Here is a 24,840-nt window from a genome sequence, read left to right on the forward strand (position 1 = left end):
GCGACTTTTGTGAGATGAGTTTTGTGTGGCAACATGCGTGTAGCAACTTTTTGTGTGTCGAGTTGCATGTGACAGGTTAGTGCAGCAAGTTGTGTGCAGCAAGTTTTGCGCATGGCGAGTTTTTGCGCGTGGCGAGTTTTATGTGTGGTGCCTTTTGAGTATGTGCAAGTTTTGTGTGAGGCAACTTTTGCATGTGTTGCAACTTTTGTGCATGTGGCAATTTTTGCGCGTGTGCAAGTTTTGCGTGTGGTGAGTTTTCCATGAGGTGAGTTTTGCACTTGTGGCGAGTTTTGCATGAGCCTAGTTTTTGCATGTGGTGAGTTTTACACATGGCGAGTTTTGAGCGGCGACTTTTGTGTTTCGACTTTTATGTGGCGAGGTTGGTGTATGTGTGGTGAAATGTGTGCTGAGGGTAATATGTGTTCAAGCATCTGGTAGTGTGTGGCGCATTTTGTGTGTGTTCATATCCCTGTGTGTGGTGAGTATCTCATGTCGGGGCCCCACCTGAGCAACTGTCCGTATATACTCTTTGGCGCCATCGCTCTCATTCTTTAAGTCCCCCTTGTTCACATCTGGCAGCTGTCAATTTGCCTCCAACACTTTTCCTTTCACTTTTCCCCATTATGTAGATAGGGGCAAAATTGTTTGGTGAATTGGAACGCGCGGGGTTAAAATTTAGCCTCACAACATAGCCTATGACGCTCTCGGGGTCCAGACGTGTGACTGTGCAAAATTTTGTGGCTGTAGCTGCGACGGTGCAGATGCCAATCCCGGACATACATACATACACACACACATACACACATTCAGCTTTATATATTAGATTGGCCCTACCTATGGGGGTGATAAAGGGGGGGGGGGGGGGGGGAGTCATTTAGTATTTTTTTTATTTTGATCACTGTGATATAACCTATCACAGTGATCAAAATATACCTGGAACGAATCTGCCGGCCGGCAGATTCGGCGGACGCACTGCGCATGCGCCTGCCATTTTGGAAGATGGCGGCGCCCAGGGAGAAGACGGACGGACACTGGGAGACCCAGTAAGTATAAGGGGGGGGGGGAGAACTGAGCATGGGGGGGTGGATCGGAGGACGGGGGAGTGGCATCGGAGCACGAGGGGGAGCGGGCAGGAGAACGGGGGAGCGGACAGGACGGCGGAGGGGAGCGGACATAGATCGGAGGGCTGGGGAGGCGATCGGTGGGGTGGGGGGGGTAAACCAGTGTTTCCAGCCATGGCTGATGAAATTGCAGCATCGGCCATGGCTGGATTGTAATATTTCACCAGTTTTTTAGGTGAAATATTACAAATCGCTGATTGGCAGTTTCACTTTCAACAGCCAATCAGAGCGATCGTAGCCACGGGGGGGTGAAGCCACCCCCCCTGGGCTAAAGTACCACTCCCCCTGTCCCTGCAGATCGGGTGAAATTGGAGTTAACCCTTTCACCCGATCTGCAGGGACGCGATCTTTCCATGACGCCACATAGGCGTCATGGGTCGGATTGGCACCGACTTTCATGATGCCTACGTGGCGTCATGGGTCGGGAAGGGGTTAAGGGACACCAATGTAACCCAAGAAGAAGTGTAAAACTGGCTAAATAAGATTAAAATAGATAAATTTCCGGGTCCGGATGGCATACACCCACGAGTACTAAGAGAACTAAGTAATGTAATAGATAAACCATTATTTCTTATTTTTAGGGACTCTATAGCGACAGGGTCTGTTCCGCAGGATTGGCGCATAGAAAATGAGGTACCAATATTCAAAAACGGCTCTAAAGGTGAACCTGGATATTATAGGCCAGTAAGTCTAACCTCTATTGTTGGTAAAATATTTGAAGTGTTTCTGAGGGATGTTATTCTGGATTATCTCAATGAGAATAACTGTTTAACTCCATATCAGCATGGGTTTATGAGGAATCGCTCCTGTCAAACCAATCTAATCAGTTATTATGAAGAGGTAAGCGATAGACTGGACCAAGGTGAGTCATTGGATGTGGTATATCTTGATTTTTCCAAAGCGTTTGATACCGTGCCACACAAGAGGTTGGTACACAAAATGAGAATGCTTGGTCTGGGGGAAAATGTTTGTAAATGGGTAAGTAACTGGCTAAGTGATAGAAAGCAGAGGGTGGTTATAAATGGTATAGTCTCTAACTGCGTCACTGTGACCAGTGGGTACCACAGAGGTCCGTGTTGGGACCTATTCTCCAACATATTTATTAATGATCTGGTAGGTGGTTTACACAGTAAAATATGGATTTTTGCAGATGATACAAAACTATGTAAAGCAGTCAATACAAGAGAAGATAGTATTCTGCTACAGATGGATCTGGATAAGTTGGAAACTTGGGCCGAAAGGTGGCAGATGCGGTTTAACAATGATAAATTTAAGGTTATACACATGGGAAGAAGGAATCAACATCACCATTACACACTGAACGGGAAACCACTGGGTAAATCTGCCATGGAGGAGAACTTGGGGATCCTAGTTAATGATAAACTTACCTGGAGCAGCCAGTGCCAGGCAGCGGCTGCCAAAGCAAACAGGATCATGGGGTGCATTAAAAGAGGTCTGGATACACATGATGAGACTATTATACTGTCTCTGTACAAATACCTGGTTAGACCGCACATGGAGTACTGTGTACAGTTTTGGGCACCGGTGCTCAGGAAGGATATAATGGAACTAGAGCGAGTACAAAGGAGGGCAACAAAATTAATAAAGGGGATGAGGGAACTACAATACCCAGAGAGATTAGCAAAATTAGGATTATTTAGTCTAGAAAAAAGAAGACTGAGGGGTGATCTAATAACCATGTATAAGTATATAAGGGGACAATACAAATATCTGCCCGATGATCTGTTTATACCAATGAAGGTGACGGTCACAAGGGGGCATTCTCTGCGTCTGGAGAAGAGAAGGTTTTTCCACCCACATTGTAGAGGATTTTTTACTGCTAGGGCAGTAAGAATCTGGAATTCCTTGCCTGAGGAGGTGGTGATGGTGAACTCGGTCGAGGGGTTCTAGAGAGGCCTGGATGTCTTCCTGGAGCATAATAATATTGTATCTTACAGTTATTAGGTTCTGTAGAAGGACGTAGATCTGGGGATTTATTCTAACGGAATATAGGCTGAACTGGATGGACAAATGTCTTTTTTCGGCCTTACTAACTATGTCACCATGTTACTATGATATTTGTGCCACCTGAGTATGCCTTAGCATGAAAGCAGGAAGAGGTGTTGCATGTGGCATCAGGGCTCCCAGCAAAGGGGCTCTACACCGATCCCTAACCCACCTCGTCTTACTGTGACGTTCAATTGCAAAGACAAACTGAAAGGGAATTTAGATTGTGAGCCCCAACGGGGACAGCGATGATAATGTGTGCAAATTGTAAAGCACTGCGGAATATGTTAGCGCTATATACAATTAAGATTATTATTATTATTAATTGAAAGCTGTAAATGCTGTCCCAGACCCAGACACCTCATGCCTGGCTGATAGCTGCAGTTTGTACTGTGGATGAATTGAGACCACTTTCCTGGTTTCTGTCACTCATTTGATGTGTTTTGGCAGCATTTCGGGGCCAGTCTAAGGTGCTGTGCATGCGTTTGTTATTGCCTCCCATTGATGTGAATGACGTTCGGTAATGTTCGGCGAATATTGCAAATTTGGCGATTGTAATCCGAATCGAACATTGAAATATTCGTTCATCTCTAGTCACTACTCACCTGGGTAGTCATATGTAGAAATCTCCTCTTTACACCACTCATCATCCCTCACATATGTCTCTGTAGTATTAATATGGGTCAGATCTTCACTCTGAAACAAATATTGTAAAAGTCACAGACAGATGGAGAAGTCACATCTATGATCAGCTCTAATCCTGCCATCTCCACCGTTCTCATTACACAAGTATAAAACATATAATACTGGGGGATAAAACAAGATTGAGCACAAGATCTTCACAGCCGTCTACACATCATAGGGGAGATCTCATGACACCTTCTCTCCATCTACCTGATGATCCTGAGGAACACTGGGATCTCCTTGTTTACAGTCCTGTGGAAGAAGAGGACGGGGACATCTCTCTGGTGTTGTCCTCTTACTGGATAGATCTGGAGGAAACACATACAGGGACTGAATTCATTCTTTACATACAGATAATTATAGGCCGTGTGTATTTAGTCCTGTCTATTACCTGGTGATGTGAGGGGCTGGGGAATCTCCATCATGACATCCTTATACAGATCTTTGTGTCCTTCTAAATAGTCCCACTCCTCCATGGAGAAATAGACGGCGACATCCTGACACCTTATAGGAACCTGACACATACAATGATGCCGTCATCCCCCGATCCCTTCATAGTGTTACTGTATAATGTCCCAGTATTCCCAGCAGAGTCACCTCTCCAGTCAGCAGCTCAATCATCTTGTAGGTGAGTTCTAGGATCTTCTTGTCATTGATGTCCTCATGTATCAGGGGGTGAGGTAGAGGCTCTGTGATTGGGCTCAGGGGTCTTCCCCATCCCTCAGACACAGGGTCCTGACAGCGTTCACTAGAGGTCTTCTTCACTACTGTGTAATCCTGGTTATGGAGAGACATATTAATAAATCTCACTATAGACATTTCTAGAGTCCTCACCTCTCCAGTTCTGTCCATCTGTTATTCCCATAGATAAGAATGGTGTAATGTGACGTCATCAGAATCTCTCACCTCTCCAGTAAGTTGGAAGAGAATCTCTAGGGTGAGGTGTAATATCCTCTCCGCCATCTTGTCTCTGTCCATATCCATCCTTAATGAGTAAATCAGGAAAATTCTCTTATATAGCAGATGGTCACTGAGAGGATCCGATATTGTAGAGACCTGAATGAGAAGATGAGCCGATGTAACATCATAAAAATCCTGTGTAATAATACAATTACTGGAGATAATAAGGGAAACAAATGAGGAAATAGAACGTGTAGATGTTGTATTCTCTTGTATGAACTGGAACATAAGTTGAATTGTTGACCAAGACATCTCCTCCATGCTCCCAATCTCTGGCTATGTTACTCACTGCTTCAGCAACTGAGTGACTATAGGAATTACAAGTTCATTGCGAATGACCAAGAAATACAGAGACTGGCGGGGACCCAAGCAGTAATGATATTTTTATTATTTTACTACATACCGCTTTCTTCCCTGACATCTACTAATAAAACCTATATATTTAGGTCACAGACAACAAGTAGTTTCTTCCTCGGAGTCGGCAGCTGAATACGTTCCTCATAGACTCATCTTCCATAACGCTAATTCTCATCTCATTTACCGACACTGGAATCGACATTAGCAATACTGCAGGAGATATTCATTACACGTGACAGGAGAAATAACTACTTCATGGTGAGGACGACATCTTCATCTTCTACTACGGCTCTAGAAACAGATTTGTCCAGAGTCCGTCACTGACTCCATCACCACCGGCCGTCTATATGAAGGTTTCCCAACAATACTGTATATGAGCCCCGAACTATGAGAGTAATACATGTTTCTTGGTTCCCGTCTTTCATAGTTGGGTCGTTTGTATCTATCAGCGGAAAAGGAACAAAACCATTGTGATTCTTATAAGGAGACAGCACAAAACCCCCCTAAATATAACATTTTATAACAACCCCACAATCTGTGACTCTTCAGGGTAAATCGCTCTCTCCCCATTGGATTAGAGCTGATACTATGAAGCTAAAGGGACTAAACAGACTTTCTGTCACCTCCATAAAGGGGCACTTTACTGTGTTTGTCAGAACTGTCCGAGGATTATTAGAGGGGATAGTTTCCCCCCAATTAGAAGGGGCACCTGTGGATATTGGGGTCTTTACCTGCTACAGTCCTGGTGTGGACCCTCCACCCACAGTGTCGCACTCCACATATACGGCTGCTCTGTGCACACAGGACCTGTGATGAGGTCACAGGAGGGGAGGAGTCAGGGGTCACATGATCAGGGGCCTCAGTGTATGCAGGACTCTGCTGTGCTGGTTGTCATGGTGCTGGATGAGGGGAAGTTTATGTGTGGGGTCAGGAGGGGATTACAGTGTGGATGTAGCAGAGCCGTATGTGTACGAGGTGTACGGAGCGGAGCCGTGTGTGTACGAGGTATATAGAGCTGAGTTGTGTGTGCAGCGTGTACAGAGTGGATCCACATGTGTACGAGGTGTACGGAGCAGAGCCATGATTATAATCAGCCTTTGGGGGCTAAATGGAAATGGTTTTCTGTCCTTAAAGGGACTCTGTCACCTGAATTTGGCGGGACTGGTTTTGGGTCATATGGGCGGAGTTTTCGGGTGTTTGATTCACCCTTTCCTTACCCGCTGGCTGCATGCTGGCTGCAATATTTAATTGAAGTTCATTCTCTGTCCTCCGTAGTACACGCCTGTGCAAAGCAATCTTGCCTTGTGCAGGCGTGTACTATGGAGGACAGAGAATGAACTCTGTAAGGTAAGGCAGCGTATGTGTGAGGTCAGGAGGTGTTTACAGGGTGGATGTAGCAGAGCCGTGTGTGTACGAGGTGTACGGAGCCGTGTGCATGAGGTGTAAGGAGCGCAGCCGCGTGTGTATGAGGTGTACGGAGCAGAGCAGCATGTGAAAGGTGTACGGAGCGGAGCCGTGTGTGTAAGAGGTGTACGGAGCGGAGTCGTGTGTGTAAGGGGTGTATGGAGCACAGCCGCGTGTGTACGAGGTGTACGGAGCACAGCCGCGTGTGTACGAGGTGTACGGAGCGGAGCCGTGTGTGTAAGAGGTGTATGGAGCACAGCCGCGTGTGAGCGAGGTGTACGGAGCGGAGCCGTGTGTGTAAGGGGTGTAGGGAGCACAGCCGCGTGTGTACGAGGTGTACGGAGCACAGCCGCGTGTGTACGAGGTGTACGGAGCGGAGCCGTGTGTGTAAGAGGTGTATGGAGCACAGCCGCGTGTGTACAAGGTGTACGGAGCGGAGCAGCATGTGAAAGGTGTACGGAGCGGAGTCGTGTGTAAGAGGTGTATGGAGCACAGCCGCGTGTGTTACGAGGTGTACGGAGCACAGGTGCATGTGTGCGAGGTGTACGGAGCGGAGCAGCTTCTGCAATGTGTATGGAGCGGAGCGGTGTGTGTATGAGGTGTACGTAGTGCCGTGTGTACGAGATATATGGAGCGGAGCCGTATGTGTATGAGGTGTATGGAGCGGAGCCGTGTGTGTATGAGATGTATGGAGCGGAGCTGAATGTGTATGAGGTGAACGGAACGGAGCCGTGTGTTTGAGATGTATGGAGTGGAGCCGTGTGTATGGAGCGGAGCCGTGTATGCAAAGTGTACGGAGCGCAGCCGCGTGTGTAGGAGTAGCTATGTGTGGCCATTATACGGTACGAAGTATCATGAATGGAGCATCATGTGCGATCATTATGCAGTATGGAGCATCATGTGTGGCCATTATACAGTATGGAGCATCATGTGTGGCCATTATACAGTATTGAGCATCATGTGTGGCCATTATACAGTATGGAGCATTATGTGCGGTCATTATACAGTATGGAGCATCATGTGGGGCCATTATACAGTATAGAGCATCATGTGGGGCCATTATACAGTATGGAGTATCATGTGGGGCCATTATACAGTATGGAGCATCATGTGGGGCCATTATACAGTATTGCGCATCATGTGGGGCCATTATACAGTATGGAGCATCATGTGTGGCCATTTTACAGTATGGAGCATCATGTGTGGCTATTATACAGTATGGAGCATCATGTGTGGCCGTTATACAGTATGGAGCATCATGTGTGGCAGTTATACAGTATGGAGCATCATGTGTGGCCATTATACAGTATGGAGCATCATGTGTGGCTATTATACAGTATGGAGCATCATGTGTGGCCGTTATACAGTATGTAGCATCATGTGTGGCCGTTATACAGTATGTAGCATCATGTGTGGCCGTTATACAGTATGGAGCATCATGTGGGGCCATTATACAGTATGGAGCATCATGTGTGGCCATTATACAGTATGGAGCATCATGTGTGGCTATTATACAGTATGGAGCATCATGTGTGGCCGTTATACAGTATGTAGCATCATGTGTGGCCATTATACAGTATGGAGCATCATGTGAGGCCATTATAAAGTATTGAGCATCATGTGAGGTCATTATACAGTATTGAGCATCATGTGCGGCAATTATACAGTATGGAGCATTATGTGTGGCCGTTATACAGTATTGAGCATCATGTGGGGTCGTTATACAGTATTGAGCATCATGTGCGGCCATTATACAGTATGGAGCATCATGTGTGGCCATTATACAGTATTGAGCATCATGTGTGGCCATTATACAGTATGGAGCATCATGTGCAGACATTATACAGTATGGAGCACTGTGTGGCCATTATACAGTATGGAGCATCATGTGCGGCCATTATACACTATGGAGCACTGTGTGGCCATTATACAGTATGGAGCATCATGTGCAGCCATTATACAGTATGGAGCATCATGTGTGGCCATTATACAGTATTGAGCATCATGTGTGGCCATTATACAGTATGGAGCATCATGTGCAATCATTATACAGTATGGAGCACTGTGTGGCCATTATACAGTATGGAGCATCATGTGCGGCCATTATACAGTATGAAGCATCATGTGTGGCCATTATACAGTATTGAGCATCATGTGTGGCCATTATACAGTATGGAGCACTGTGGCCATATTTTTTTGTTTATAATTATTCTTTATGAACAGTGTGATCAGCAGTGCTAAATGGGTGTGGTTGAGACGTGGATATGGGTGTGACTAGTGAATGGGTGTGGTCAGAGGCGTGGCCTAAAATTTGCCGCGGCGTGCGTTGCGCGCCGCTAACTTTGTCCCTCTTTCCCAGCTTCAAAAGTTGGGAGGTATGCACACACGGCTCCGCTCTGTACACCTCGTACACATTTAGCTCCGCTCCATACACCTCATACACACATGGCTCTGCTCTGTACACCTCATACACATTTAGCTCCGCACCATACACCTCGTACACATTCAGCTCCTCTCCATACACCTCGTACACATTCAGCTCCGCTCCATACACCTCATGCACACACGACTCCGCTCCATACACCTTTCACCCGTTTCTCCGATCCATTCACCTTGTACACACACGGCTCTGCTACATTTACACTGTAAACACCTCCTGACCCCACACAAGGCAGCTTACTTACCTCATCCAGCAGCACCATGGCAAACAGCACAGCCGAGTCCTGCAATCCACGGAGTTCCTGATCATATGACCCCTGCTCCTCCCCTCCTGTGACCTCATCACAGGTCCTGTGTGCACGGAGCAGCCAATATGTGGTGTGCTGTGCTCTGGCTGCTCTGTGGGTGCAGGGATTAGGCTGACCGCCTGATATTGCAGCACACCTCCCAACCACTGCGGGACAACTAATGTCCCACCCAGGATCGCGGGGCTGACTGTCAAAATCGGGACAGTCCCGCTGGATCCGGGACGGTTGGCAGGTATGAGTCTGTATAAGACCTGTGATGCCATGTTTGGAGCATTGTAGCCGGACATAGTGTAGGGAGAGTTTCTGCTGGTGTCACATTAAACCAACAGCCCTTTTCACGACTAATTCAAATCCAAGTGCTTCTCACAAAATTAGAATATCACCAAAAAGTTAACTTTTTCCTGTTCAATTCAAAAAGTGAAACTGATATATTCTATCGAGTCATTTCAAACAGTGTGATCTATTTCAAGTATTTATTTCTGTTAATGTTGATGATTATGGCTTACAGCCAATGAAAACCCCAAAGTCGGTATCTCAGTAAATTAGAAAAATTAACAAAAAACACCTGCAAATGCTTCGTAAGCATTTAAAAAGGTCCCATAGTCTGTTTCAGTTGGCTCCACAATCATGGGGAAGACTGCTGACTTGTTAGTTATCCAGAAGGCAGTCATTGACACAATCAACAAGGAGGGTAAACCACAAAAGGTCATTGCTAAAGAAGCTGGCTGTTCACAGAGTGCTGTATTCAAGCATATTAATGGAAAACTGAATGGAAGGAAAAACTGTGGTAGAAAAAGGTGCACAAGCAACCGGGATAACTGCAGCTTTGAAAGGATTGTTACAAAAAGGCTATTCAAAAAATTGGGGGAAATTCACAATGAGTGGACTGCTGCTGGAGTCATTGCTTCACGAGCCACCACACACAGACGTATTCAGGACATGGGCTACAAGTGTCACATTCCTTGTTTCAAACCGCTCATGGCCAATAGACAACTCCAGGAGCGTCTTATTTGGGCCAAGGAGAAAAAGAACTGGACTGTTGCTCAGTGGTCCAAGGTGGTGTTTTCAGATGAAAGTAAATTTAGCATTTGGAAATCGAGGTCCCAGAGTCTGGAGGAAGAGTGGAGAGGCTCACAATCCAAGGTGCTTGAGGTCTAGTGTGAAGTTTCTACAATCAGTGATGGTTTGGGGAGCCATGTCCTCTGCTGGTGTAGGTCCACTGTGTTTTACCAAGACCACAGTCAGCGCAGCCGTCTACCGGGAAATTTTAGAGCACTTCATGCTTCCTTCTATTAACAAGCTTTTTGGAGATGGAGATTTCATTCTCCAGCAGGACTTGGCACCTGTCCACACTGCCAAAAGTACCAATACCTGGTTTACAAACAACAGTATCACTGTGCTTGATTGGCTACTAAACTCGCCTGACCTTAACCCCATAGAAAATCTATATGGTACTGTAAAGAAGAAGATGAGAGACACCAGACCCAACAATGCAGACGAGCTGAAGGCTGCTATCAAAGCAACCTGGGCTTCCATAACACCTCATCAGCGCCACAGGCTGATCACCTCCATGCAGTGTTGGACTGGGGTGCCCAGAGCCCACCAGTATTATTGACTTTGGGAAGCGCCAACTTTTCACCTTCACACAAATATTAAATGACCCTGGTTCACAAATTTACCTATATCTCTATGTAATAATAAACTGGGTAGTTTGGTTAATGAATGAGATGCTGCTTTTTTTCTGAACGGAGTGAATTATGACAAGTACTGCCTATACAGTAAGGTTGAGGGACCAGATCCACAGAGGGGCCCACCGGGGGATTCCCCTGTTCCCCTATAGACGAGTCCGAGCCTGCCTCCATGCCACACCGCATTGATGCAGTAATTGATGCCAAAGGAACCCACACCAAGTATTGAGTTACTGATCATAAATTTCAGGAGGCCAATATTTCGGATTTTAAAATCTTTTTTTCAAGCTGGTGTTATAAAGTATTCTATTTTACTGAGATAATGACTTTTGGGTTTTCATTTGCTGTGAGCCATAATAATCATCAACATAAAAATAAACACTTGAAATAAATCATTCTGTTTGTAATGACTCTATATGAGTTTCACTATTTGTATTGAAGAACTGAAATAAATTAACTTTTGATGATATTCTAATTTTGTGAGAAGCACCTATAGATTCTCTTCTATAGTTGCAGTTAGTGTAGGTTTTTCTTTCGGAGTCGGCCGGGCTATGGAGTCGATAGTTTTGACTTGAGGTGTGTATACTGTATATACATTTTTTAACATGTCTTTTTCCCTCTTGCCGGCAGCATGTGCAGATGGCTGTGTGTGTCCTTTGTAGACACCCATATATTTTGCGATTAATATTTTATGATGTGTATACACTGTGTGCAGAATTATTAGGCAAGTTGTATTTTGATCACATGATACTTTTTATACATGTTGTCCTACTCCAAGCTGTTCAGGCTTGAGAGCCAACTATCAATTAAGTAAAATCAGGTGATGTGCATCTCTGTAATGAGGAGGGGTGTTGTCTAATGACATCAAAACCCTATATAAGTTGTGCTTAATTATTAGGCATCTTCCTTTCCTTTGGCAAAATGGGTCAGAAGAGAGATTTGACGGGCTCTGAAAAGTCCACAATTGTGAGATGTCTTGCAGAGGGATGCAGCAGTCTTGAAATTGTCAAACTTTTGAAGCTTGATCACCGAACAATCAAGCGTTTCATGGCAAATAGCCAACAGGGTCACAAGAAGCGTGTTGTGCAAAAAAAGGTGCAAAATAACTGCCCATGAATTGAGGAAAATCAAGCGTGAAGCTGCCAAGATACCATTTGCCACCAGTTTTGCCATATTTCAGAGCTGCAACGTTACTGGAGTAACAAAAAGCACAAGGTGTGCGATACTCAGGGACATGGCCAAGGTAAGGAAGGCTGAAAAACGACCACCTTTGAACAAGAAACATAAGATAAAACATCAAGACTGGGCCAAGAAATATCTTAAGACTGACTTTTCAAAGGTTTTATGGACTGATGAAATGAGAGTGACTCTTGATGGGCCAGATGGATGGGCCAGAGGCTGGATCAGTAAAGGGCAGAGAGCTCCACTCCGACTCAGACGCCAGCAAGGTGGAGGTGGGGTACTGGTATGGGCTGGGATCATCTAAGATGAACTTGTGGGACCTTTTTGGGTTGAGGATGGAGTAATGCTCAACTCCCAGACCTACTGCCAGTTTCTGGAAAACAACTTCTTCAAGCATTGGTACAGGACGAATTCGGTATCGTTCAAGAAAAACATGATTTTCATGCAGGACAATGCTCCATCATATGTCTCCAACTACTGCACATTGTGGCTGGCCAGTAAAGGTCTCAAAGAAGAAAAAATAATGACATGGCCCCCTTGTTCACCTGATCTGAACACCATAGAGAACCTGTGGTCCCTCATGTGAGATCTACAGGGAGGGAAAACAGTACATCTCTCAGAACAATGTCTGGGAGGCTGTGGTGGCTGCTGCACGCAATGTTGATCGTAAACAGATCAAGCAACTGACAGAATCTATGGATGGAAGGCTGTTGAGTGTCATCATAAAGAAAGGTGGCTATATTATTGGTCACTAATTTTTTTGGGTTTTGTTTTTGCATGTCAGAAATGTTTATTTCTAAATTTTGTGCAGTTATATTGGTTTACCTGGTGAAAATAAACAAGTGAGATGGGAATATATTTGATTCTAAGATAATCCTCTAAAATCCAACTTGCCTAATAATTCTGCACACAGTGTATACTGTATCTATATATTCATCTTCTGAAGTGCAGGCAGTAATTGCATATCCATAATTTGCATATTTTACTTACATTTTTAAATATATACAGTGCCTTGCGAAAGAATTCGTCCCCCTGGAACTTTCCACAGATTCTCGATTGGATTGAGGTCTGGACTTTGACTTGGCCATTCTAACACCTGGATACGCTTATTTGTGAACTATTCCATTGTAGATTTTGCTTTATGCTTGGGATCATTGTCTTGTTGGAAGACAAATCTCCGTCCCAGTCTCAGGTCTTTTGCAGACTCCAACTGGTTTTCTTCAAGAATTGTCCTTTATTTCCCATCAATTTTAACCATCCTCCCTGTCCCAAACCATGATACTGCCACCACCATGTTTGACAGTGGGGATGGTGTGTTCAGGGTGATGAGCTGTGTTGCCTTTATGCCAAACATATCATTTGGCATTGTTGCCAAAAAGTTTGATTTTAGTTTCATCTGACCAGAGCACCTTATTCCACATGTTTGGTGTGTCTCTCAGGTGGCTTGATGCAAACTTTAACAAAACTTTTTATGGATATCTTTGAGAAATGGCTTTCTTCTTGCCACTCTTCCGTAATGGCCAGATTTGTGCATTGTACGACTGGTTGCTGTCCTATGGACAGACTGTCCCTTCTCAGCTGTAGATCTCTATAGTTCATCCAGAGTGATCATGGGCCTCTTGGCTGCATCTCTGATCAGTCTTCTTATTTGAGATGAAAGTTTAGAGGGACGGCCGGGTCTTGGTAGATTTGCAGTGGTATGATACGCCTTCCATTTCAATATGATCACTTGCACAGTGCTCCTTGGGATGTTTAAAGTTTTGGAAATCATTTTGTATCCAAATCCAGCTTTAAACTTCTCCACAACAGTATCACAGACCTGCCTGTTGTGTTCCTTGGTCTTCATGATGCTCTCTGTGCTTCAAACAGAACCCTTAGTCTATCACAGAGCAGGTGCATTTATACAGAGACTTGATTACACACAGGTGGATTATATTTATCATCATTAGGCATTTAGGACAACATTGGATCATTCAGAGATCCACAATAAACTTCTGGTGTGAGTTTGCTGCACTGAAAGTAAAGGGGCTGAATAATATTGCACTCCCCTTTTTTCAGTTTCTGAATTTCCACAAAAATTTAAAATAACCAATAAATTTAATTCAACTTCACAATTGTGTTCCACTTGTTGATTCTTTACCAAAAATTTACATTTGGTATCTTTATGTTTGAAGCATAATATGTGGGAAAAGGTTGAAAAGTTCCAGGGAGCCGAATACTTTCGCAAGGCACTGTATATACTGCACCCTGTATATAGTACTTGTGTATACTGCACCCTGTTTTTACGGGTGCTCTGAGAGCTCTGATGCTGGGAGGAAATTAACTTTATTCCATGTGACAGTCTCGCTCTTTCAGTCACGTGTTCACTGACTGACAGCAGGTTCTAATGCATAGTTAGCTGTTATGAAAGGTAATTCAGTACCACAATGGACATAGAGGTCAGCGCACATACAGTGACCTGGCAATAACCCAAAAAACAAGAACGAGCTCTGAGACGTGGGAACTCTGTTGACCGCAATCCCTAATCCTCTCCAACCACACTAAAGGCAGCCGTGGATTGCACCTAACGCTCCCTATGCAACTCGGCACGGCCTGAGAAACTAGCTAGCCTGAAGATAGAAAATAAGCCTACCTTGCCTCAGAGAAATACCCCAAAAGAAAAGGCAGCCCCCACATATAATGACTGTGAGTTAAGATGAAAAGACAAACGTAGAGATGAAATAGATTTAGCAAAGTGAGGCCCAACTTTCTGAACAGAGCGAGGATAGGAAAGGTAACTTTGCGGTCAAAACAAAACCCTACAAAACCACGCAAAGGGGGCAAAAAGACCCTCCGTACCGAACTAACGGCACGGAGGTACACCCTCTGCGTCCCAGAGCTTCCAGCAAGCAGAAAAAAACAAATTGACAAGCTGGACAGAAAAAAACAGCAAACAAATAGCAAAGAGGAACTTAGCTATGCAGAGCAGCAGGCCACAGGAACGATCCAGGAGGAAACAGGTCCAATACTAGAACATTGACTGGAGGCCAGGATCAAAGCACTAGGTGGAGTTAAATAGAGCAGCACCTAACGACTTCACCACATCACCTGAGGAAGGAAACTCAGAAGCCGCAGTACCACTTTCCTCCACCAACGGAAGCTCACAGAGAGAACCAGCCGAAGTACCACTTGTGACCACAGGAGGGAGCTCTGCCACAGAATTCACAACAGTACCCCCCCTTGAGGAGGGGTCACCGAACCCTCACCAGAGCTCCCAGGACGACCAGGATGAGCCATATGAAAGGCACGAACAAGATCGGGAGCATGGACATCAGAAGCAAAGACCCAGGAATTATCTTCCTGAGCATAACCCTTCCACTTAACCAGATACTGGAGTTTCCGCCTTGAAACACGAGAATCCAAAATCTTCTCCACAATATACTCCAACTCCCCCTCCACCAAAACCGGGGCAGGAGGATCAACAGATGGAACCATAGGTGCCACGTATCTCAGCAACAATGACCTATGGAATACGTTATGTATGGAAAAAGAATCTGGGAGGGTCAGACGAAAAGACACAGGATTAAGAACCTCAGAAATCCTATATGGACCAATAAAACGAGGTTTAAACTTAGGAGAGGAAACCTTCATAGGAATATGACGAGAAGATAACCAAACCAAGTCCCCAACCCGAAGTCGGGGACCCACACAGCGTCTGCGATTAGCGAAACGTTGAGCCTTCTCCTGGGACAAAGTCAAATTGTCCACTACATGAGTCCAAATCTGCTGCAACCTGTCCACCACAGTATCCACACCAGGACAGTCCGAAGACTCAACCTGCCCTGAAGAGAAACGAGGATGGAACCCAGAGTTGCAGAAAAACAGTGAAACCAAGGTAGCCGAGCTGGCCCGATTATTAAGGGCGAACTCAGCCAAAAGCAAAATGGACACCCAGTCATCCTGATCAGCAGAAACAAAGCATCTCAGATATGTTTCCAAGGTCTGATTGGTTTGTTCGGTCTGGCCATTAGTCTGAGGATGGAAAGCCGAGGAAAAAGACAAGTCAATGCCCATCCTACCACAAAAGGCTCGCCAAAACCTCGAAACAAACTGGGAACCTCTGTCAGAAACGATATTCTCTGGAATGCCATGCAAACGAACCACATGCTGGAAAAACAATGGCACCAAATCAGAGGAGGAAGGCAATTTAGACAAGGGTACCAAATGGACCATCTTAGAGAAGCGATCACAGACCACCCAAATGACTGACATCTTTTGAGAGACGGGAAGATCTGAAATAAAATCCATAGAGATATGTGTCCAAGGCCTCTTCGGGACCGGCAAGGGCAAAAGCAACCCACTGGCACGAGAACAGCAGGGCTTAGCCCGAGCACAAATCCCACAGGACTGCACAAAAGTACGCACATCCCGCGACAGAGATGGCCACCAAAAGGATCTAGCCACTAACTCTCTGGTACCAAAGATTCCAGGATGACCAGCCAACACCGAACAATGAACCTCAGAGACAACTTTATTCGTCCACCTATCAGGGACAAACAGTTTCTCCGCTGGGCAACGATCAGGTTTATTAGCCTGAAATTTTTGCAGCACCCGCCGCAAATCAGGGGAGATGGCAGACACAATTACTCCCTCTTTGAGGATACCCGCCGGCTCAGATACACCCGGAGAGCCGGGCACAAAACTCCTAGACAGAGCATCCGCCTTCACATTTTTAGAGCCCGGAAGGTATGAAATCACAAAGTCAAAACGGGCAAAAAACAACGACCAACGAGCTTGTCTAGGATTCAACCGCTTGGCGGACTCGAGATAAGTCAAGTTCTTATGATCAGTCAAGACCACCACGCGATGCTTAGCTCCTTCAAGCCAATGACGCCACTCTTCGAATGTCCACTTCATGGCCAGCAACTCTCGATTGCCCACATCATAATTTCGCTCAGCAGGCGAAAACTTCCTGGAAAAGAAGGCGCATGGTTTCATCACCGAGCAATCAGAACTTCTCTGCGACAAAACAGCCCCTGCTCCAATCTCAGAAGCATCAACCTCGACCTGGAATGGAAGCGAAACATCTGGTTGACACAACACAGGGGCAGAAGAAAAACGACGCTTCAACTCTTGAAAAGCTTCCACCGCAGCAGAAGACCAATTGACCAAATCAGCACCTTTCTTGGTCAAATCGGTCAATGGTTTAGCAATACTAGAAAAATTGCAGATGAAGCGACGATAAAAATTAGCAAAGCCCAGGAACTTTTGCAGACTCTTCAGAGATGTCGGCTGAGTCCAATTATGGATGGCTTGGACCTTAACAGGGTCCATCTCGATAGTAGAAGGGGAAAAGATGAACCCCAAAAATGAAACCTTCTGAACACCAAAGAGACACTTTGATCCCTTCACAAACAAAGAATTAGCACGCAGGACCTGAAACACCGTTCTGACCTGCTTCACATGAGACTCCCAATCATCCGAGAAGATCAAAATGTCATCTAAGTACACAATCAGGAATTTATCCAGGTACTCTCGGAAGATGTCATGCATAAAGGACTGAAACACTGATGGAGCATTGGCAAGTCCGAATGGCATTACTAGATACTTAAAATGGCCCTCGGGCGTATTAAATGCAGTTTTCCACTCATCGCCTCGCTTAATACGCACAAGATTAGACGCACCACGAAGATCTATCTTGGTGAACCAACTAGCCCCCTTAATCCGAGCAAACAAATCAGATAACAATGGCAAGGGGTACTGAAATTTAACCGTGATCTTATTTAGAAGGCGGTAATCTATACAAGGTCTCAGTGAACCATCCTTCTTGGCTACAAAAAAGAACCCTGCTCCTAAAGGCGACGATGACGGGCGAATATGCCCCTTCTCCAAAGACTCCTTCACATAAATCCGCATAGCGGCGTGCTCAGGCACAGATAAATTAAAAGGGAAGAAGCCAGCACTGCTTATGGTCAGAACGCAATAACTGAAGTGCAATTGCACATAAATTCTAACTGTATTTCAAATATGAGACATTTAGCAAACAATTGATCAATTCTTTGAGCTACCCCGCCACTTCACGGCAATCTCATAATGGGGCAGTCCTAATCTTCGTATTTTATTTACGTTGTGCCATTATGGCTTCCTGAATGTATAAAAAAAAAAAAAAAAAAAAAGAGGACCACATTAAATGCGAACTGTACCTGGAGCATTTTCAGAATCACTCCCTTGGTGCCAGGAAAGGCAAGCGCAGGTAAAGGCCGATCAGGTCCAGTGCGGACATTTCACAGTGCGGACATTGCACACACACAGCAGCCCTGCCCCGCCTCAGGCTCAAGTTAGTTGTGCACCTGTGTCTCAGCCTGTCTCACCCTTCATCTTTGGTGCGGGTTTGGCAGTGTGGAAGCCAGATCTGAAATGTCCGCACTGGACCTGATCGGCCTTTACCTGCGCTTGCCTTTCCTGGCACCAAGGGAGTGATTCTGAAAATGCTCCAGGTACAGTTCGCATTTAATGTGGTCCTTTTTTTTTTTTTTTATACATTCAGGAAGCCATAATGGCACAACATAAATAAAATACGAAGATTAGGACTGCCCCATTATGAGATTGCCGTGAAGTGGCGGGGTAGCTCAAAGAATTGATCAATTGTTTGCTAAATGTCTCATATTTGAAATACAGTTAGAATTTATGTGCAATTGCACTTCAGTTATTGCGTTCTGACCATAAGCAGTGCTGGCTTCTTCCCTTTTTTTTTTTTTTACAGATAAATTAAACAGTCGACCTTTTGGGAATTTACTACCAGGAATCAAATCGATAGCACAATCACAATCCCTATGCGGAGGTAGGGTATCGGACTTGGGCTCATCAAATAAATCCCGGTAATCAGACAAGAACTCAGGAACCTCAGAAGGGGTGGATGACGAAACAGTCAGAAATGGGACATCACCATGTACCCCCTGACAACCCCAGCTGGACACAGACATGGATTTCTAGGAAAGCTCCCAGGCTTTCTAGGAAAGTTCCCACGATCTATGAACAGCCAGCAGAGGGCGCCTCACCGCAAATGAAGCTAAATATAGATCATTGACCTATATTTAGCTTCATTCCCCGGGGTTTTGCAGCAAGCAGCAGCCTGCATTAGCGGAACTCCTTGCTGCAAAATGTTTTAACCCCTTCAGAAGGATTTACATCGTTGGACTTTACAGATCTGCTGAAGGTAAGTATATTGTTGGTTCATTATGTTTTTTCTTTCACAGTACGAGGGTCTTCAGTGATTGGATTGGGCGTTAAATAAAATATTACAACAACCTTTGTTTTTATTTCATTAAAATAATTTTTAATAATGTGTGTGTTTTTTTTTTAACCCTTTCATTCAATAGGCTTAATAATGGATAGGTGTCATAATTGACGCCTCTCCATTATTAATTAGGCTTAATGTCACCTTACAATAGCAAGGTGGCATTAACCCTTCATTACCCCATATCCCACCGCTACACGGGAATGGGAAGAGAGTGGCCAAGTGCCAGAATAGGCGCATCTTCCAGATGTGCCTTTTCTGGGGTGGCTGGGGGCAGGTGTTTTTAGCCAGGGGGGGGGCCAATAACCGTGGACCCTCTCCAGGCTATTAATATCTGCCCTCAGTCACTGGCTTTACCACTCTGGCGGAGAAAATTGCGCGGGAGCCCACGCCAATTTTTTCCGCCATTTAACCCTTTATTTTAAGAGCTAGAACGGCCAAATTTTGCAGATACACACTACTAACATTAGTAGTGTGGATTATGCAAAAAAAATGGTGATATGAGATGGTTTACTGTATGTAAACCATGTCTCATATCATGTCGGGTTTTAGGAAGGAGAAAGCAAAAGCCGGTAATTGAATTACCGGCTTTTTGCTATATCGCGGCTGTATGAAGTAAGAATATATATACATATATGTGTCTCACTGACATATATATATATATATATAGACAGTATATATGTTTTGTTTTTTTTAACACATGGATCCCTTGTATAGTCGTATGTCGGGTTGGCAAGCCTGCGATAAAAACACGCAGTACGGCTGCCATACGGATTACATACGGAGGATGCCATGCGCAAAAAACGGTGACACACCCTGCCTACGGAGGAGCTACGGACCACTATTTTTGGGACTTTTCAGCGTATTACGGCCGTAATATACGGACCATATTTGCATACGCTGAGTGTGACGCCGGCCTGAGACCATTTTTTTTTCTCTGCACTGTGTTTTGCCTTTTTTTTCCCCTAGACATTTGGGTGGTTCAGGATACAGGTGTGGACATGGACATTCAGGGTCTGTGCTCTTCAATGGATAATCTCGTTATAAATGTAGAAAAGATTCAAGATTTGGTGGTTCAGAAGCCTATGTTAGAACCAAGAATTCCTATTCCTGATTTGTTTTATGGTGATAGAGCCAAGTTTGTGAATTTCAAAAATAATTGCAAACTGTTTCTGGCCTTGAAACCTCGCTCCTCTGGTGACCCAGTTCAACAAGTGAGAATTATTATTTCTTTTTTGCGTGGCGACCCTCAAGACTGGGAATTTTCCCTTGCGCCAGGAGATCCTGCATTGAGTAATGTTGATGCGTTTTTCCTGGCGCTCGGATTGCTGTACGATGAGCCTAATTCAGTGGATCAGGCAGAGAAAAATTTGCTGGCTCTGTGTCAGGGTCAGGATGAGATAGAGGTATATTGTCAGAAATTTAGAAAGTGGTCCGTACTCACTCAATGGAATGAAGGTGCGCTCGCAGCTATTTTCAGAAAAGGTCTCTCTGAAGCCCTTAAGGATGTCATGGTGGGATTTCCTATGCCTGCTGGTCTGAATGAGTCTATGTCTTTGGCCATTCAGATCGGTCGACGCTTGCGTGAGCGTAAATCTGGGCACCATTTGGCGGTATTACCTGAGCTTAAAACTGAGCCTATGCAGTGCGATAGGACTTTGACCAGAGTTGAACGGCAAGAACACAGACGTCTGAATGGGCTGTGTTTCTACTATGGTGATTCCACTCATGCTATCTCTGATTGTCCTAAGCGCACTAAGCGGTTCGCTAGGTCTGCCACCATTGGTACGGTACAGTAAAAATTTCTTCTGTCCGTTACCTTGATCTGCTCCTTGTCATCGTATTCTGTCATGGCATTTGTGGATTCAGGCGCTGCCCTGAATTTGATGGACTTGGAGTATGCTAGGCGTTGTGGGTTTTTCTTGGAGCCCTTGCAGTGTCCTATTCCATTGAGAGGAATTGATGCTACGCCTTTGGCCAAGAATAAGCCTCAGTACTGGACCCAGCTGACCATGTGCATGGCTCCTGCACATCAGGAGGTTATTTGCTTTCTGGTGTTGCATAATCTGCATGATGTGGTCGTGTTGGGGTTGCCATGGCTACAAGTCCATAATCCAGTATTAGATTGGAAATCCATGTCTATGTCCAGCTGGGGTTGTCAGGGGGTACATGGTGATGTCCCATTTCTGACTATTTCGTCATCCACCCCTTCTGAGGTTCCAGAGTTCTTGTCTGATTACCGGGATGTATTTGATGAGCCCAAGTCCGATACCCTACCTCCACATAGGGATTGTGATTGTGCTATCGATTTGATTCCTGGTAGTAAATTCCCAAAAGGTCGACTGTTTAATTTATCTGTGCCTGAGCACGCCGCTATGCGGAGTTATGTTAAGGAGTCCTTGGAGAAGGGGCATATTCGCCCGTCATCGTCGCCATTAGGAGCAGGGTTCTTTTTTTGTAGCCAAGAAGGATGGTTCACTGAGACCTTGTATAGATTACCGCCTTCTAAATAAGATCACGGTTAAATTTCAGTACCCCTTGCCGTTGTTATCTGATTTGTTTGCTCGGATTAAGGGGGCTAGTTGGTTCACCAAGATAGATCTTCGTGGTGTGTATAATCTTGTGCGTATTAAGCGAGGCGATGAATGGAAAACTGCATTTAATACGCCCGAGGGCCATTTTGAGTATCTAGTAATGCCATTCGGACTTGCCAATGCTCCATCAGTGTTTCAGTCCTGTATGCATGACATCTTCCGAGAGTACCTGGATAAATTCCTGATTGTGGACTTGGATGACATTTTGATCTTTTCGGATGATTGGGAGTCTCATGTGAAGCAGGTCAGAACGGTGTTCCAGGTCCTGCGTGCTAATTCTTTGTTTGTGAAGGGATCAAAGTGTCTCTTTGGTGTTCAGAAGGTTTCATTTTTGGGGTTCATCTTTTCCCCTTCTACTATCGAGATGGACCCTGTTAAGGTCCAAGCCATCCATGATTGGACTCAGCCGACATCTCTGAAAAGTCTGCAAAAGTTTCTGGGCTTTGCTAATTTTTATCGTCGCTTCATCTGCAATTTTTCTAGTATTGCTAAACCATTGACCGATTTAACCAAGAAGGGTGCTGATGTGGTCAATTGGTCTTCTGCTGCTGTGGAAGCTTTTCAAGAGTTGAAGCGTCGTTTTTCTTCAGCCCCTGTGTTATGTCAACCAGATGTTTCGCTTCCGTTCCAGGTCGAGGTTGATGCTTCTGAGATTGGAGCAGGGGCTGTTTTGTCGCAGAGAAGTTCTGATTGCTCGGTGATGAAACCATGCGCCTTCTTTTCCAGGAAGTTTTCGCCTGCTGAGCGAAATTATGATGTGGGGAATCGTGAGTTGCTGGCCATGAAGTGGGCATTCGGGAAGTGGCGTCATTGGCATGAAGGAGCTAAGCATCGTGTGGTGGTCTTGACTGATCATAAGAATTTGACTTATCTCGAGTCTGCCAAGCGGTTGAATCCTAGACAGGCTCGTTGGTCGCTGTTTTTTGCCCATTTTGACTTTGTGATTTCGTACCTTCCGGGCTCTAAAAATGTGAAGGCGGATGCTCTGTCTAGGAGTTTTGTGCCCGACTCTCCGGGTTTATCTGAGCCGGCGGGTATCCTCAAAGAGGGAGTAATTGTGTCTGCCATCTCCCCTGATTTGCGGCGGGTGCTGCAAAAATTTCAGGCTAATAAACCTGATCGTTGCCCAGCGGAGAAACTGTTTGTCCCTGATAGGTGGACGAATAAAGTTATCTCTGAGGTTCATTGTTCGGTGTTGGCTTGTCATCCTGGAATCTTTGGTACCAGAGAGTTAGTGGCTAGATCCTTTTGGTGGCCATCTCTGTCGCGGGATGTGCGTACTTTTGTGCAGTCCTGTGGGATTTGTGCTCGGGCTAAGCCCTGCTGTTCTCGTGCCAGTGGGTTGCTTTTGCCCTTGCCGGTCCCGAAGAGGCCTTGGACACATATCTCTATGGATTTTATTTCAGATCTTCCCGTCTCTCAAAAGATGTCAGTTATTTGGGTGGTCTGTGATCGCTTCTCTAAGATGGTCCATTTGGTACCCTTGTCTAAATTACCTTCCTCCTCTGATTTGGTGCCATTGTTCTTCCAGCATGTGGTTCGTTTACATGGCATTCCAGAGAATATCGTTTCTGACAGAGGTTCCCAGTTTGTTTCGAGGTTTTGGCAAGCCTTTTGTGGTAGGATGGGCATTGACTTGTCTTTTTCCTCGGCTTTCCATCCTCAGACTAATGGCCAGACCGAACGAACCAATCAGACCTTGGAAACATATCTGAGATGCTTTGTTTCTGCTGATCAGGATGACTGGGTGTCCTTTTTGCCTTTGGCTGAGTTCGCCCTTAATAATCGGGCCAGCTCGGCTACCTTGGTTTCGCCGTTTTTCTGCAACTCTGGGTTCCATCCTCGTTTCTCTTCAGGGCAGGTTGAGTCTTCGGACTGTCCTGGTGTAGATACTGTGGTGGACAGGTTGCAGCAAATTTGGACTCATGTAGTGGACAATTTGACCTTGTCCCAGGAGAAGGCTCAACGTTTCGCTAATCGCAGACGCTGTGTGGGTCCCCGACTTCGTGTTGGGGATTTGGTTTGGTTATCTTCTCGTCATATTCCTATGAAGGTTTCCTCTCCTAAGTTTAAACCTCGTTTCATTGGTCCGTATAGGATTTCTGAGGTTCTTAATCCTGTGTCTTTTCGTCTGACCCTTCCAGATTCTTTTTCCATACATAACGTATTCCATAGGTCATTGTTGCGGAGATACGTGGCACCTATGGTTCCATCTGTTGATCCTCCTGCCCCGGTTTTGGTGGAGGGGGAGTTGGAGTATATTGTGGAGAAGATTTTGGATTCTCGTGTTTCAAGACGGAAACTCCAGTATCTGGTTAAGTGGAAGGGTTATGCTCAGGAAGATAATTCCTGGGTCTTTGCCTCTGATGTCCATGCTCCCGATCTTGTTCGTGCCTTTCATGTGGCTCATCCTGGTCGTCCTGGGGGCTCTGGTGAGGGTTCGGTGACCCCTCTTCAAGGGGGGGGTACTGTTGTGAATTCTGTGGCAGAGCTTCCTCCTGTGGTCACAAGTGGTACTTTGGCTGATTCTCTCTGTGAGCTTCCGTTGGTGGAGGAAAGTGGTACTGCGGCTTCTGAGTTTCCTTCCTCAGGTGATGTGGTGAAGTCGTTAGGTGCTGCTCTATTTAACTCCACCTAGTGCTTTGATCCTGGCTTCCAGTCAATGTTCTAGTATTGGACCTGTTTCCTCCTGGATCGTTCCTGTGGCCTGCTGCTCTGCATAGCTAAGTTCCGCTTTTGCTTTTTGTTTGCTGTTTTTTTCTGTCCAGCTTGCTTATTTGTTTTCTCGTTCTTGCTGGAAGCTCTGGGACGCAGAGGGTG

At 45.4% G+C, this 24,840-nt stretch overlaps 1 protein-coding gene across 1 annotated transcript in view; it reads right to left on the reverse strand.

Annotated features, from left to right (window-relative positions):
* The window catches only part of LOC138663312 (oocyte zinc finger protein XlCOF22-like), a 36,578-nt gene extending 30,651 nt beyond the window's left edge, over positions 1 to 5,927 (reverse strand). Inside the window, exons 1-6 of the mRNA XM_069749486.1 lie at positions 5,861 to 5,927; positions 4,719 to 4,868; positions 4,410 to 4,589; positions 4,204 to 4,327; positions 4,023 to 4,120; positions 3,734 to 3,824 (exon numbers count right to left, since the gene is read on the reverse strand). Coding sequence (XP_069605587.1) covers positions 3,734 to 3,824; positions 4,023 to 4,120; positions 4,204 to 4,327; positions 4,410 to 4,589; positions 4,719 to 4,796 — 571 coding nt within the window. The 5' untranslated portion in view covers positions 4,797 to 4,868; positions 5,861 to 5,927. The remainder of the gene's footprint in view (positions 1 to 3,733; positions 3,825 to 4,022; positions 4,121 to 4,203; positions 4,328 to 4,409; positions 4,590 to 4,718; positions 4,869 to 5,860) is intronic.
* Between the last annotated feature and the right edge of the window lie 18,913 nt (positions 5,928 to 24,840).

Source organism: Ranitomeya imitator, chromosome 2 (assembly GCF_032444005.1).
Source record: "Ranitomeya imitator isolate aRanImi1 chromosome 2, aRanImi1.pri, whole genome shotgun sequence".
In the NCBI taxonomy this organism is placed as follows: Eukaryota; Metazoa; Chordata; class Amphibia; order Anura; family Dendrobatidae; genus Ranitomeya; species Ranitomeya imitator.